This window comes from Pseudorasbora parva, chromosome 2 (assembly GCF_024679245.1).
Source record: "Pseudorasbora parva isolate DD20220531a chromosome 2, ASM2467924v1, whole genome shotgun sequence".
Classification (NCBI taxonomy): Eukaryota; Metazoa; Chordata; class Actinopteri; order Cypriniformes; family Gobionidae; genus Pseudorasbora; species Pseudorasbora parva.
The window spans coordinates 38707535-38724284 of NC_090173.1; the positions used below are offsets into that span (position 1 = coordinate 38707535).

The following is a 16750-nucleotide window of genomic DNA, read 5'->3' on the forward strand; positions in this document are numbered from 1 at the left end:
AAGATCCTGGGCATCCAGTATGGTTTTCTGGCCTTGACCAGAGCACAGAGATTGTTCCAGATTCTCTGACTCTTTGGATGATATTATGCACTGTAGATCATGATAACTTCAAAATCTTTGCAATTTTTTAGAGAAACTCCTTTCTGATATTGCTCCACTATTTTCGCCCCAGCGCTGGGGGAATTGGTGATCCTCTGCCCATCTTGAATTCTGAGAGACACTGCAACTCTGAGAGACTCTTTTTATACCCAATCATGTTGCCAACTGAGCTAAAAAATTTCTAATTGATCCTCCAGCTGTTCCTTTACATTTGTAAATGTACATTTAGCTTTTCCAGCCTCTTATTGCTACCTGTCCCAACTTTTTGGGAATATGTAGCTCTCTTGAAATCCAAAATGAGCCAATATTTGGCATGTCATTTCAAAATGTCTATCTTTCAACATTTCTTCTTTATTCTATTGTGAATAAAATATACATTTATGAGATTTGTAAATGATTGCATTCTTTTTTTATTCACAATTTGTACAGTGTCCCAACTTTTTTTAAATCAGTAAGCAAATGCCATATATTTCACTTTGTTTTTCATGTGTTTCCACAGCCTTTATAATCTATCCATGAGTCCATACTATATGGGTGAAGAAGGTGAGGACAACCCCTTCATCTGCTCCACCATCAGAGAAAACGGCATGCTGCGGTGCAGTGACGTGCCCCACCTCAACGAGGGTGTGGAGTGCACATTAAATGCACCTCCACTTGGGCATGCCTACGCTGGGCTGAATGGGACCAACAACAGGAGCTGCATTAATTGGAACATATTTTACAATGTGTGTAAGGCCGGGGAGCTCAACCCGCACAAAGGGGCAGTGAACTTTGACAACATTGGATATGCCTGGATTGCGATTTTTCAGGTACATTCCTCTTGGAATCCTATTTGTTATCCCTTTTCCACATGTCACCAATGGTCTTATTGTTGGACACTCTGGGAGTGTGAATGCATTAGTAAGCGTTCTATTTTCTGAAGTCAAAGGCCCTAGTTATTCCAAAGATAGATGAGGCTTTTTACAACTTTTTATTGCTTGATTTTCTTCTTGAAAGAACAAAGTCTTGTTAAGCACGCTCCAACCACACCAAATAATTGAATCTCCTCTGAGCAAATGTCTGTTTTAGTAATTTCTGCCCCTTTCCTGGAAGGAGAAGTGATGAGATTTTTAGATGGGAAAGTGATATCTTGTGTCGCTGGCTGTGCAAATTAAATAAGAAAAGAAAAACTGTCCCGCTGCATATTAACTCATTAGTACTTTCAATCCATCCTCATCAGAAGAGTTGAATCACCCCACTGATGGCACAGACCCCTGTTTAAGACTATTTAATATGCACTGTCATGCCCTTGGTGGAGGGGTGCATTAGGCCCACTGTAAGGACAATGAGACCTGGACAATGGAGCACAATGAGACCTGTAATAATTCTCGGTCTCATTTGTCCAAGTGGGTCAGTCACATGGTGTTCCTTTTTGCTGGGCTATAAAGATTGTACGCGGTATGCAATTATAAAAGAAGGCCTGAAGGGTTTTCACCTGTGTTGACATAAGATATTAATAGGACCTGGATTGTACTCATAAGATGACACCTCGGGGAGAAGGTTTTTTTTTTTTTTTTTAGACCTTCCTATATAATAGTTAATGTAAAATTAAACTGCAATAATTTATTTTTGATTTTTTTAATTGTCCATCATTTTTCACCAGATATTTGTAATTTGTCAGATATTTTCCTATATTATTTTAAATGTTGAAAGTATTAGTTAACTGTTAAGTTTTGCTGTCTATTAAATTTAAGCCACAAATACATTTATTATAAAAAATTTCAACAACAACAAAAAAACTTTCCTTAACCTATTTCCATCAGAGAATGCTATTAAACAATGTGTCGTTTGAGGTCTGTTGGAAATTTTGCTTTCAGAAAAAAGAAACATGGAAGGGATAATCCACGGCTAGCCATGCATTAAAGGATTTTAATGCACGGCGTAGAGGCGAAGAACTACCCGACGCGAAGCGGATAAAAATCATTTAATGCATGGCTAGCCGTGGATTATCCCGCTTATACCATGGTTATTTCCCAAGTTAAAAACAAGTTAAAGCTGTACTGATGTTTTTTGAGAGACGGGTTAAAATGACGGTTGTTTTCTTATAAAGTAGAGCCATCGAAATGTTTTTATATGAACAAATTACCACATTTATTTAAAATCATTATTAAAAGAAAGAGACAGAGAACTGTAAGAGAAAGATCAGAGAGAGAGAGAGTTGCGTTCGCGATCTCTTCTTTGTCAGTCTGAAGATCCCCTCGTTGCTTGAGCATATCGAACATAACTTAATGATTATTTAATGGATTTATAAAAATTATTTATGAATGACAGGCAACACTGCAGTGACAAGGCAATCTTTATTTGAACAAATCATCATTATGTAGCCTAGTCCCAGCCAACATTTGTACGTGGGGCCCATATGGGTATGAAATGGGCTGAAAATGGGCCCCATATAGGATTGTCCGCGGGTTCCATAATGGCCCCATGTCAACTGCCCACATAGATTTTATGTTGGATTGCACTCGCCTCTAGGTGGGACCCAAATGGGCAACATGCACAAGACCCATCTTGGTCCCAGCTTTAACCCTGACAACATTTGTATGTGGGGCCATGTAGGTTTGAAATGGGCTGAAAAATGGGCTCTGTATGGGATTGTCTATGAGTTCTATAATGGCCCCATGTTAATTGCCCACATAGATTTCATATAGGATAGCTCTTGTGAACAGATGGGACCCAAGTGGGCAACATGTACAAGGTCATCTCTGTCCAGTTTTAAATTATTTGTGAGTACTACAAGGTTACTATATGGGCTAAAATATAGGCTTTAAGTAGGTTTGTCCACGGGTTCCATATTGGCCCTGGCAATTTACTCACATAGGTGTTATGCAGGATTTCACATTGTTTTAGGTGGGGCCCAACTAGAGGTCTAGTTATCTGGATTACATCTAAATGAGTAGCAATACCACACAAAAGAGCATTCATTTTAAAGCATTAGAGCACAGTTGGATTGTAATCTGTTATACCAGAATAAAGGGCTTTGAACAATTTAAAATAAGATAAATGCCTTCCTTATTAAGTCATTTATAGGCAATAGAAGCTTGTTTCCATAAAGGAATAAAAAATAAAAAGGTAATTACAACTTGTTGTCTCACAATTCACAATCACAAAAGAAAAATGTTGAATTGTGAGATTGTGAGAGAAAGTCCCAAATGCCTTTTATTTTTGTATTCCATAGCAAGACAATCTTCCATATTAGAATGAAAAATCTGAAAATAACAAATAGCAAAGCTGAATAAGAAAACCACACATAAAATAGCAAACAATTACCATGGCAGAAAGCAGTAGAGAACACAGTGAGAATTAAATAGTTTCAAATTCCAGTTTTATTGCACAAAATCATTAAATTTCTTCGTCACAAATAATACAAAAGCTACAAATTGTACAAGCTTTTTAGAACAAGCAATGTTTAACACTTTTTGTACACCTTAATTTGTAGCATTCTTGACGCCCTCTGTCCTCCTCGGTCTCTTGCTCCCGTAAACCACTTTGAGAGTGCCCTCTCAGCTTCTTGCTGGTTGATTTTGGATGTCAGGGGGTTGTTCTTAAAGGGATACTTCACCGCTTTTTCATATTAAACTATGTTATTCCCTTAACTAAAACGAGTTGATACATACCTCGTCTCAGTGTGTGCACTTCTCTCTGACGCGCGGTGATGATCTGATAGCATTTAGCTTAGCCCACTAAGCCCAGTTAATTCACTATGGTACCAAACAGAGATCAAGTTAGTACCAAACACCTTCACGTTTCCCCTATTTAAATACAGTTACACGAGTAGTTGAACGATCAAGTATCCCTCGCGCCCTCGGATCAGTCGGACGTAGTGGTGTAGAGGTAAAAACGATATAAATACTGATGCCTATCATCGTAATCACTGCAGACCTAAACTCCAGCAGATAAAGTGTAAAAACGATTGGCAGCGCTGGCAGACTGATCCAAACGCCATGAAAAAAAACTATTGTTTATATTATATACATTTAGAAATTCTTAATATTATATTTACAAAATGAAATGGGAACAATAGTCTGGAAACATAATATTTTTCATATTATTTTTAATATCAAATTCCATACTTTTCCAAACCCTGTAGAACCCCTGTTACTTTCTCTGGACAAACGGTGTATCATTAGAAAGATTAAAGACTCCAGCTTTGATATTTAAGTACTGTTTGCACGGCTTGAAATAGCGCCAGAAATTTAATCTGTGCGACCACAAAATATATTTGGGAGCACTTCTGTGAACACTTTGAGATATGTTTTAATTTCTCTACAAAACGTTCGTTAATTACTAAACGGTATGTGACCATTGTGAGCTGATCCACCGTTCTACCAATTAGCGAAACTCTCTATATGGTAAAATAATAAATTAAAATTACTTACATGGTATATTGAAGAACACCCACCACTATTCAGGATCTGGAAAAAAAAAAATCCAGATAAGTATGTGCATATAATAGTGCTCATAGTAGAAAAGAACTCTTGCCACCTTCAGTGTGGTAAAATATGCAATACGCCAAACAATTCTGCATGAGGTGAATTTTTAATCTTTAATTCATTTACTTAAATTAGGATTATACACAAGCATTTGTCCCATTTTTAACTGTAAATTTACTCTTTTTAATTTCATATGACAAGATTATTACGTAGCCTATGATCATAAAGTATTAAACATTATTTATAATTTTACACATGACTTATTCAAAGCCGTAACCAGGTCAAACAGAACAGTGAACGAAATTCTAGGTCTAATTTGTTGTTGGGAAATAATCTATTTGGGACTATTTGCAAACAATATTTGGACCATTTGCATCAAATATATTATTAGTCCCGAGATTCTTAGCATGAGTGATTAAATACGAAGATCGGCTTTAAACATATGAATTATCTGGTGGTAGAATTTTAGTAAACCATCTTAAAGGTTCCATCTTTTAATCCGCTCTCATATAGTTTTTGTTCATCTTCTTTAAAATTTGAAAGATTACATCAAAGATGTTCATCAATGACTGTATATTAAGAACTTGGACACGTTGCATTTTGTGTGTCTAAAAATATAATAGGTTGAGGCTCTGATAATGTAAAGAATTGTATATAATACTAATATTTGTCCACCGCGACTTTTTTTTTAACTGCCGTTTGCCTTCATGTATAGGCATTAAGTTAACGTTACTTACACATGAGCAAAAAGGGTAACGTTAACGTTAAAAACGAAAGAAGAATCACGCTCAAATGAGTCTAACGTTACTACCTATTCTAAAATGTATTTCTTTATTGACATTTTTTTCCACACCAGTAAAGCTCTGCGTTATTGTAACGTTAACGTTAATGTTAATGCTGCCTTCATGTGCTCTCGGAATTATTGTAAATACGAGTTTCCTAGATAAAGATTGCACAACGCCCTCCCATTTCGAAATTTGAATGCGATGACTCGTAATCACGAATTTAACGTTAGTGTTTTGTTTTTTTTAATCAAATTTCCGATAGCACGTAAATGGTAAATGGACTGCATTTATATAGCGCTTTTAACAGACCCTATGGCCATCCAAAGCGCTTTACATATTGCCTCACATTCACCCATTCATACACCGACGGCGATGTCAGCCATGTAAGGCGCCATCCAGCTCATCGGGAGCAGCTGGGGTTAGGTGTCTTGCTCAAGGACACCTCGACACTTGGTCAGGTGGAACCGGGGATTGAACCACCAACCTTCTGGTTTGTAGACAATCTACATGAACCACTGAGCCACTGCCGCCCCGTAAAGGCAGTGGACGTTAGGCATTGGTATGTAAAAAAAGGGGATTGATGCGGGACTCATTTGACTTGCCTATGATCCCGTATTTTATCCGTTATGGTATGATATACAGTCCATTAAAAAAACTTTTACGTCATCGAAGCATATAATCAAAATATAAGTTATATATTGTATATATATATATATATATATATATACAAAACTTACATTTACAATGCTGATGACCGTTAAAACCATAGATAGACTGTATAGAAAAGCGTCATCACGGTCTGTGAAAAAGGTAAATTAATTTGTTCTGTAGCATTCAATAAAAATGTATAATGTACAACCTTCTAAAATACTATAAATATGATGTTTGATAAAAGCATTATTAAAAAAATTAATTAATTTAAAAAAAAAAATCAAATAGTCATACGTAAGCTTTTGCGCCATTTTTCAACCATTGGCGGTCTTTTTCTAGAGAAGTCTGGAGTGCGCTGCAGCGAGCTGCCTGATCTGTGGACGGTGAGTAACTTATATTTTGATTATATGCTTTGATGACGTAAAAGTTTTTTTAATGAACTGTATATCATACCATAACGGATAAAATACGGGATCATAGCCATGTCAAATGAGTCCCGCATCAATCCCCTTTTTTTACATACCAATGCCTAACGTCCACATATATATATATATATATATATATATAAGTTTTTCATTAACCATTAACCGAGGCCCTTAGCGGTTAATACTCGGTTAACCATAGTGTGCGTCAGGGTTATTTTTAGTTTATTAATTTGACGACCGCCATCTCGGTAGTGAACGCGCCTATAGAGAGAAATGCACATCATGGATTACCTAATCAGAGAGTAGCCTATTTCTTTTCGTTTTAAATTGTTAAAAGACATTTCAAGCTTTCTTAAGATATATTTCATGTCTGTGAGGCGTACGCTGAGTTTCGTTAAATTAGGATGAGATGCGCTCCAGTTCACGAGCAATGCGAGTGGCCGCGAGGGCACCTGCATGATTAGGGCATGTAGTAAAATATGCAGCCGAGAATGATTCACACAGCGTTTGACTCGCGCGGCTGATGAGCCTCTCCCGGCAGAGTTCAAGCATCCGTGGACTCGTTCCTTCAGCTCTGGCCATCTTGCTTTCAGTCCGCGATTAGCTTTTTTGTTTTCTTTCATGGCAGTTAAAGTAACCTCTGCTTTTCTCTAGTCATTCACAAGTTTCTCACTTCAAACTTTCTTTCTTCTGATCCGTTATGCACAACGCGCGCGGCTCCCGCTCTGCTTCTGCCCTAATGCGACTTATAGTCCAGTGCAACTTTTGTTATTTTCCTCTTCATGACGCATTTTTTGACTGATGCAACTCATACTCCGGAGCGACTTATAGCCTGAAAAATGCGGTAAGCACTGCATTGCAATACTTGCATTTTGTCCCGTCACTCATTTTTAAAGTGCTCCCACGGTTTCTTTGCCCGCTTAGAAAGCTGGTCATGACTTCTTCTTGTGGATATTACAAATGTCTGGGAGCGCTCTGGCGGTCTCTAGGGGTGCAAAAATATATTACAACTAAATTCAAAGCACGTCATTGATGCCATTTAACCGAGCAAAATGTTTCACTCGGTTACGCAATTTTTAACGGTTAATCGGCTAATCGGTTAACCATGGACACCCCTAATATATATATATATATATATATACACACACAGGGCTTGACATTAACACCCGCCAACCCGCCAAATGCGGGTAGATTTCAGCTGTGGCTGGTACGGCAGCCACTCTCACTAGCCACTGTGGCGGGTTGAATGTAATTTCAGCCTACAGCCAAATGAAATGCCAAGACCGTCGTATCACAAAATGACATTTTTTTTTACTATTCTTTATCGATCAACTTGTAGTAAGTGAAGGCGGGATAGGCGGAATCGCGTGAATGGCACACAACAGAAGCGTGCTCTCTCTCTGTCACACGTGCAATCAGTTCTCCAGTGTTGGGCATAGCGTCGCTACAAGTAGTGACGCTACTAGCTTAACTACATTTTTCGTTTGCACTTTCCCAAGCATTTCTGAAGATCAAGCTCAAATTGGAAACAACTGCCAAGTCGCCGTTATACTTCACATTCTATGTTCCTTTCTGCCTCGCGCAGACGCGCACAGATGCGCGTGAGCCTTCCAAAAGACTCCTTTGGCAGTGAGTGCGGAAAGACGGGTTCTGCGCGTGCACTGGATACGCGCACTATCTAGTTGACGTTTGTTTCCGAGCGCTCAGTTCGCTTTTGCACGCGCGTCATCCGCGTGGTGACAAAAGAGAAATCGTCTTCAGTGCAAAGTTTTAAAAGAATCTATTGTGTCTGTTGAATAAACACCTCTTATTAAAAGCATAGGGGTCCAGCATGGCCACCTCTTGATATGAATTAATTTTTTTTTTTCCATGCAGATAGAACACACACACACGCACGCACGCACGCACACACACACGTCTGGTTCACTATCTTTGTGGGGACTCTCCATAGACGTAATGGGTTTTTTTACTGTACAAAACATATTTTCTATCCCCAACACTGCCCCTAAGCCTACCCATCTCAGGAACATTCTGCATTTTTACTCTCTCAAAAAAACTCATCCAGTATGGTTTCTAAGCCTCCTGAAAAGTGGGGACCGCTGGCAGTGGCTGGTTCCCACATTGTAGGTAATCTCAGGTTTTACTATCCTTATGGGGACATTTGGTCCCCACAATGTAATATAAACAAGGGCACACACACACACACACAGATATAGGCACGTTTTGTTTTTTGCCATGCTGGTACTGTTTGCAGCAGGTTTTAATTCTTTTGCTACTGTACGTTGAGCTGAATTGAATTGTAAATTAACTTACAGTTTCCTGCAAAAGTGCCCAAGTCTAAATTAAGCATAAACATGCAAACACAGGTACGTATGCATATCATACACATACAGATGAACATACACACACTTTTGACACCTGGTTTTGTGAATAAAATGGATCACATGTTTTTGTTGCCAAATTGATTTCGGACAATTTTTGAATAACTGAAAAAGTATGCATGTCAATCTGCTTGAATTATATTGATCACAGAGATAGCATTGATTGGAATGAAGGTGGTTTAATATAAAATGAAATAAATAAAAATAGCTCAGATGTAGTAAATTACTTTTGCCAAGTTGCTGTAGCTTAGCTTGCTACATTTCCTAGCTACCCCCAGCTTCAGTGTAGTCAAGCTTAATTGAATGTAGAGTAACTGGTATCTTAGCTCACTACATTTTCCAAGTATCTTGCCCAACACTGCTCCTTGTGCCTGAATAATTAAATACACATGCACACGTGTAATTTGCTGTAGTTGTCCAGCCCTTGCCCACCTGCACATCCCAGCTGATATACAATGTAGTCTTGATTTGGGTGGTCACTCTGCATGTGAAAGTTTGAAAGGGTTTTAAATCTTCAAAATCAAGTAAAATGACTCAAAATCAAGTAATTTAAGCATGCCAAAGTCAACTTTAATCATATAAAATGTAATTTCCAAACTGCAAAATTGTGGCCGGTGAAAATGCTGAGTGGCTAGTTATTTTGGAAAACCACTAGCCACGGTGGCTGGTGAGCAAAAAAGTTAATGTCAAGCCCTGTATATATATATATATATATATATATATATATATATATATACAAAACTTACATTTACAATGCAGATTATTATTAATAATACATTATTATACTTTATATTATTACCTCTGTATCATAAAAACAAAACAAAACAAAAACCTTAATGCTGTTATGAGGGTGTTTCTAATACAGCGACTGTGGAAGGAAGTCTATTCTCATTATCAGTCTCTCTCAAATTGTCCCCCTCTTTTATGCAGTAATAATAATAACACTATAGTAATAATAGGTTTAAAGTTTGAAATAGTTTGAGTAGGCCAGATAGATAGATAGATAGATAGATAGATAGATAGACGCTATGTAGTTGGAACCCCTAAAAAGTTCACTGCTAAAAGGGCTTTTCTTACTTAGTATTTTTGTCTTGTTTCTAGTCCAAACATCTAAAAATTCTTAAAACAAGAAGTATTTACTACAAGCAAAAGTAATTGTCTTATTTTGGGGAAAAATAACTCAAAATTAAGAGAGTTTTTGCTAAGATAAAAAAAAAATGCATTTTTTTTCTTTGATAAGAAATGCATTTTTTTGCAGTGTTTTATATAAGTTCCAAAAGGGTTCTTTCTGGTCATTATAGAACCCTTTTAGCATAAAAGGGTCTTTGGAGTATACTCAACTATACTTCTATATATAACCTTAAGGGTTCCAAATACGTAGTGCTGATAGAACCTTTTCTTCTAAGACATTGGGACTGATTCTTCTAAGACTGGACCCATTTGTATTTCCCCAATTAGAACCCATATAGAGGTTACCTATGTGGGTACTACCTTGGGGCTATGTAGGCAGCCTATATGGGACTGATTGTGTTTGCCCATATCTGACCCATATGGTTTGCCCAAACTGGCCCCATTTGTGTTTCCCCAATTAGAACCCATATAGAGGTTACCTATGCAGGTACTACGTTGGGTCTATGTAGGCAGCCTATAAGGGACTGATTGTGTTAGCCCATGTCTGACCCATATGGTTTGCTCAAACTGGACCCATTTGTATTTCCCCAATTAGAACCCATATAGAGGTTACCTATGTGGGTACTACCTTGGGTCTATGTAGGCAGCCTATATGGGACTGATTGTGTTTGCCCATGTCTGACCCATATGGTTTGCCCAAACTGGCCCCATTTGTGTTTCCCCAATTAGAACCCATATAGAGGTTACCTATGTGGGTTCTACGTTGGGTCTATGTAGGCAGCCTATATGGGACTGATTGTGTTTGCCCATGTCTGACCCATATGGTTTGCTCAAACTGGCCCCATTTGTATTTCCCCAATTAGAACCCATATAGAGGTTACCTATGTGGGTACTACCTTGGGTCTATCTAGGCAGCCTATATGGGACTGATTGTGTTTGCCCATGTCTGACCCATATGGTTTGCCCAAACTGGCCCCATTTGTGTTTCCCCAATTAGAACCCATATAGAGGTTACCTATGTGGGTACTACGTTGGGTCTATGTAGGCAGCCTATATGGGACTGATTGTGTTTGCCCATGTCTGACCCATATGGTTTGCCCAAACTGGCCCCATTTGTATTTCCCCAATTAGAACCCATATAGAGGTTACCTATGCAGGTACTACGTTCGGCCCATGTAGGCAGCCTATAAGGGACTGATTGTGTTTGCCCATGTCTGACCCATATGGTTTGCCCAAACTGGCCCCATTTGTATTTCCCCAATTAGAACCCATATAGAGGTTACCTATGCAGGTACTACGTTTGGCCCATGTAGGCAGCCTATAAGGGACTGATTGTGTTTGCCCATATCTGACCCATTTGGTAAACCCATATGGGGCCCATTTGTGTTGCCCATTTTCAGCCTGTGCGCTCATTTCCCATTAGTGACCCGGCCAGGAACCATATAGGTAGCCCACCTGTTTTCTCCCATATGGGACCGACTTAGCTAACCCAAGTTGGCCCCAGAAAGGATGCCCGTTTTGGGACCATGCCCACTTGGTTCCCATGTAGCCCAAGCATAACCCATGTGGGGCTCACATATACATGTTGGCTGGGGTGTGAACCCCGCATCAACCTATAAAGACACATTACATTTAATGCATTAAATTAAATAACATAGGTGCTCGAGTCTGTCAGTGTAGGTGTCACGACCATCATAGAATGTAAAAAAACGCACGACACACGCCGACATGTTCCGCAACTCGGTGTATGCAGGTGTCGTGTCAGTGTCAGTGTTGGTCGCGATAATGTCAGTGACATGACAATGAAGACCGCATGTGCCACGGATGTGCCAACATGCGCAAAGTTATAGATATGTATACGTATACATATCTGCGCATAGTGACATATGTGCCATTGGCTTCTGTGTGTCACGTCATGTCTCATGTCACTTAATGTTGCCATTGATATGTATACATATCTGTGGCTGATACTGCCAGTGTTTATAGTGGCAGATTCATTTCGAACTGTAATCAAACTGACTGGAACTACCTGTGCATTAAACGGTTTTACTGCACACCTTCTAGCCAATCAGAATCGAGTATTAAAACAGACCATGGTATAATTCACAAATATTCTTCAGTGATGTGTGTTTATTGTTGAACATATTTAGCAGGTAATAAGTCAAAACCAGTTAGATTTAGGGATGGGACGAAATATCGTTTGACAAAATATCGCGATACAAAACGTGACGAAACGTATCGAGGTCGAAAAAAATGGATCGCGAAATAAAGATATATGGCACTGCTGCATGATTAGCGTAGTATATAAATAATTTAGTGTATTATATGTGTGTGTGTGTGTGTGTGTGTGTGTGTGTGTGTGTGTGTGTGTGTGGCAGACATGACAAAACGCAGCGCGCATTTTCTGTTTGATCTGAGGCATAGTCCGTAGTTGGAAAAAGTGAGAGCTGTCAGACAAAGGATGGCAGCAAACATTAATAGGGAAAGAAAATGGTTGACATTAGCATTAATATTCTAAACCAAAAATGCAGTTATTGCCTACATAAACTACCATATTTTCTGTTTAACTTTTATTAGACTCCAGAAAGAAAAGGGCGTTTTTTTCACTGAGCACATTCTCTGCAGTCTGAGCGCGATGCACTGCAGCTCACTCTCGCTCATGTCTGAGGTAAATCATTAACACCATCACCGCTTACAGTACACCTGTTTTATTGAACTAAATACATTACAATCGGATAAAACGAATGCACAGGTTACTTTCCTGAACAAGTCGAGTCGTCCGTGTTCTTCACACTGTCCACGTGAATTGCGGACCAACTTCGGCGGCGCGCACACGCAAAATACCGGCAGTTCAACAGGGAATGCGGATCTCTTAAAGGGGCCGCACTATATTCCTACTCGTGTTATATGGACCTCCTCCAGGTATGGTGTGGTTCTGGTTCGCTCACTGGTACACATTAACAATTTTTCATACGAACTATGCCCTGTTCTGAATTAAACTGCCAGTGTAAAAACTCCCTTTATATTGTTAAAATGAGAGAAATCACTACTTATTCATTATTTTTAAGTTTAGGCTTAAGAGACATGAACAATTTCTTAGATAAACATATCTATGACCTTTGATATGTCTAGTCTTCATGCTATATTGATTATTATTGAATAAGTATGGTTTCACTAATAATAAATGTACATTTGCATAAAGCATGCATATTTGTCCATACCTATGTTGATTAGAGTATTAAAAACTTAATTTAAGATACATTTACAATTGCTAAAAAGGTGCGATTAAATTGCGATTAATCACGAGTTAACTCATGACAATCATGCAGTTAATCGCGATTCAATATTTTAATCGATTGACATTCCTACAGTGCCCTCCACAATTATTGGCACCCCTGTTTAAGATGAGGTTGCAGACTTCTAAAAATTCTCCTTTTTTTTAAACAACATAGAACCAAAATGCAAAAAAAGAGAAAAATCCTACCTTTCATTTAAGTACATTACTTAGGTGGTACAAAAAAATCACAGATTTGGAAAAAAATAAAAAATATTTTGATATCGTATCGTGACATATCGTATCGTAACCCTGGTATATCGAGGTGCATCGTATCGTGAGTTTAAGTGTATCGTCCCATCCCTAGTTAGATTGTGAAAAAATACAGTTGTGCAGGCTTTCCATTCCACAAGCAAACTCTCAAAACTCAGTGTTTGAGCCACCAGCAATCTGCACAGTTGGAAATGTGAGCCAGGCCCCTGAGACTGCTATTCTTTAGGGCCAAACTCAAGATAATGATCACTTAAATCTTCCATCTCACAGCATTTCTTCTTAATTTCTCTTCTGTTTTTTGCAGGTTATTACTTTGGAAGGATGGGTGGACATAATGTATTATGTTATGGATGCGCACTCCTTTTACAATTTTATATATTTTATATTTCTTATTATAGTAAGTATACTGTAACACGTTTCATATTTTCAGCCTGTTTCACACCATATACATGAGTAGAGCACAATGACAGGAAGTGGAATTTATTAAATTACAATTCAGACAAATTTAACTGGTCTATACATTTGTGAAGTATTAAGTAGTATTTACAAATGTACAGGTGACATTACAAATAGATCTGATACTCAGCTTAAATTACCTTATTTAGAATCTGTCCTAAATTTGAATTCAAATGCAGGAATTTTACTTGAGAATGACTTTAAAATTACAGCTCAGTTCCTGAGTTTGAACTGAGCAGAACCCTGGTTAATATGAATGGTAAAATATACACACAACATTGATAATAATAAGAAATCAAATCAGCATTTTAGAATAACTTATGGAGAATCATGTGACACTGAAGACTAATGTAATGATGCTGAAAATTCAGCTTTGTCATCACAGGAATAATTACATTTTAAAATATATTAAAAATATTATTAATAATTAATTATTTAATGCAAAATAATAATATTTTACAATACTGCGGTTTTACTGGATATTTGATTTTTTTTAAATGCAGCCTCTGTGAGCATTAGACAAACATTTGAATTATAGTGTGTGTGCACTACTTACATGTGAGGTGTAAAACAAGCATTAAATAGGCATTAAAGAGACTCCACATGTTCATAATGGTAAACTAAAGTGACCTTTGTGTCCCTCAGGTCGGTTCCTTCTTCATGATTAACCTGTGCCTGGTGGTAATAGCAACCCAGTTTGCTGAAACTAAGCAGCGTGAGAGCCAGCTGATGCAGGAGCAGCGAGCATGCTACCTCTCCAACGATAGCACCCTTGCCAGCTACTCTGAGCCGGGGAGCTGCTACGAGGAGATGCTCAAGTACATCAGCCACCTGTACCGGAAAGTGAAGCGTCGCGCTTCCCGCTTCTATAACGTCTGGCAGAGCAAGCACAGAAAAAAAGTAAACCCCAACAGTGTGCTAAGTGGAGGAGGAGGAGGAGGAGGCAGTGGCGGCGGGGTCAACGGGCACAGCAGGCACAGGGGTGGTGGACACTGGGTCCGGTCCATCCACAACCTAATCCAACAGCACCAACGACAGCACCTCAGCAATGGCAACCCCAGTCCTGTGGCCTCTACTGGGGCTCTGGAAATGATGTCGAATGCACAACTGGTTGTGTCCTCTCAGCCAACTGACCTGCAGCATCTTTTATCCAGGACTCAGTCAGTGCACAGTACACAAGAGCAACAGAGCTCCATGGTGGGTCTTCCAGCACTTGGACGACTAAATGGGGGAACTATGAACTATCCAACCATCTTGCCCTCCCTCATCTGCAGCGATACAGGCAGCAGTTCTTCAGGGAAAGGGAGGGAGTCAGATGCAAATGCAGGATGTGATGGAATTGATCCTTTTGAGAAGCTACACCAGCTCATGGGAGAACATAGTAAGTTTTTCATAGACTTCATTTCCACTTCCAGTCAGGTCCATTTGTACTCACCCTATACAGCCTGTTTCAAGTTAAAGAAAGGCATTCTGAGAAATAATTGTCAGGCAGCCCTTTACGAATGCGACAGAAAATCGATACTTCAAATGTTAAAGTCATTAACACCATCTTTTAAGGAGTGAGGCAATAGCCAGCACTCCAGCGATTGCGGCCATCAAGCCCTTTGAAATCCTATGTTAACCGTTGATTCCTTTTGTTAGACAGAGGCAGCTGGCTTATTTTGTCATTGGAGGGAAAAGATCAGTTGGTTTTTAAGGATTCAGTCTGCTGGGGTTTCTAGCTGAGTAGCATTAAAGATTTAGTTTACCCAAATAAATAAAAAATTCTCATCATCTCATGTCTTTCCAAACTCAACTTAATATTTACCACAGCTCTCATTTAATCCAAATTCACATATTCATGTATGTCTGTAAGACATCAGTGATCAGAAATCCCACTAGCTTGATAAAACTGGAAGTAAATGCATAAAGTCAAAATGCACTAAAGGCTGAGTTGAATTTTCTGTTTAATGTAAGTCAAAATTGACATTAAATGTTGAGTTTTGTCTGTCTGACACAGAATAAGAGGCAAAACACTTGGCATGAACGAAAGACGAGTAGACCGTTTTCTTACTACAGTATTAACCAAAAAATAATATCAGAAGTTCTTTATACAAGCTGTTACACTCCTTTAGGCAAATTTTCAGAAATATGAAAGATTTGGAAATGGTGAAAGATTTGGATGGAAATGCAGTATCTGGTTCTTCTGTGTTTAAGAAGTGTTCTGTGTTCTTTGATTTCTTTGTCCTAAGAAGTCAAAGATAACAAAAAAAGGTTTGGTTTCCAACATAAGTTAAAATCATACAGGTTTGAAAGACATGGACATTTAGCAGACTTTATTGTTTTTTTTTTGGTTGATTGTTCCTTTAAATCTATAACATGTAAATGAGTTTCAGTGATACATTTACAGCAGGAGCAGTACATTTTGTCCCAGTACTACATTACTGTTTGGAATAAATAAGTAGAATTTAGTACATTTGGTTTTGCATTATATCATTTGTTCAGCCCCAGAGAACCAAGACATCTCTTTAAGTTTTCATTTCTACATCAGTCTGTTGCAGAATGACTATTTGTGGATTTCTGTCAACAGGAATATGTACTGCATGTTTACTTTGAATTCACTGCCTTTGCCAGAAGTCATTTTTGATTCCTGCTCAAGTCACCTCCACTTCAGCTCATTACCACAGTCTTGGCAAAGTGGGCCACTATGTATGATTATGTCCTCAGGAAACACATTAGTATAAGAGTACAGCCACAGACATACTCCGATTTGATTGATTAGTTGTATTTAAAGTAGTGAGATCACAAGGCCAAGAGGGGACTTCGA

The 16750-nt window shown here is 38.5% G+C and overlaps 1 protein-coding gene across 6 annotated transcripts in view; it reads left to right on the top strand.

The window, feature by feature from the left end:
* The window catches only part of cacna1ha (calcium channel, voltage-dependent, T type, alpha 1H subunit a), a 152844-nt gene that overhangs the window by 91994 nt on the left and 44100 nt on the right, over positions 1–16750 (top strand). For all 6 annotated transcript variants that reach the window (XM_067419547.1, XM_067419564.1, XM_067419522.1 and 3 more), the window contains 3 exons: positions 599–908; positions 13793–13885; positions 14590–15325. In XM_067419547.1, coding sequence (XP_067275648.1) covers positions 599–908; positions 13793–13885; positions 14590–15325 — 1139 coding nt within the window. The remainder of the gene's footprint in view (positions 1–598; positions 909–13792; positions 13886–14589; positions 15326–16750) is intronic.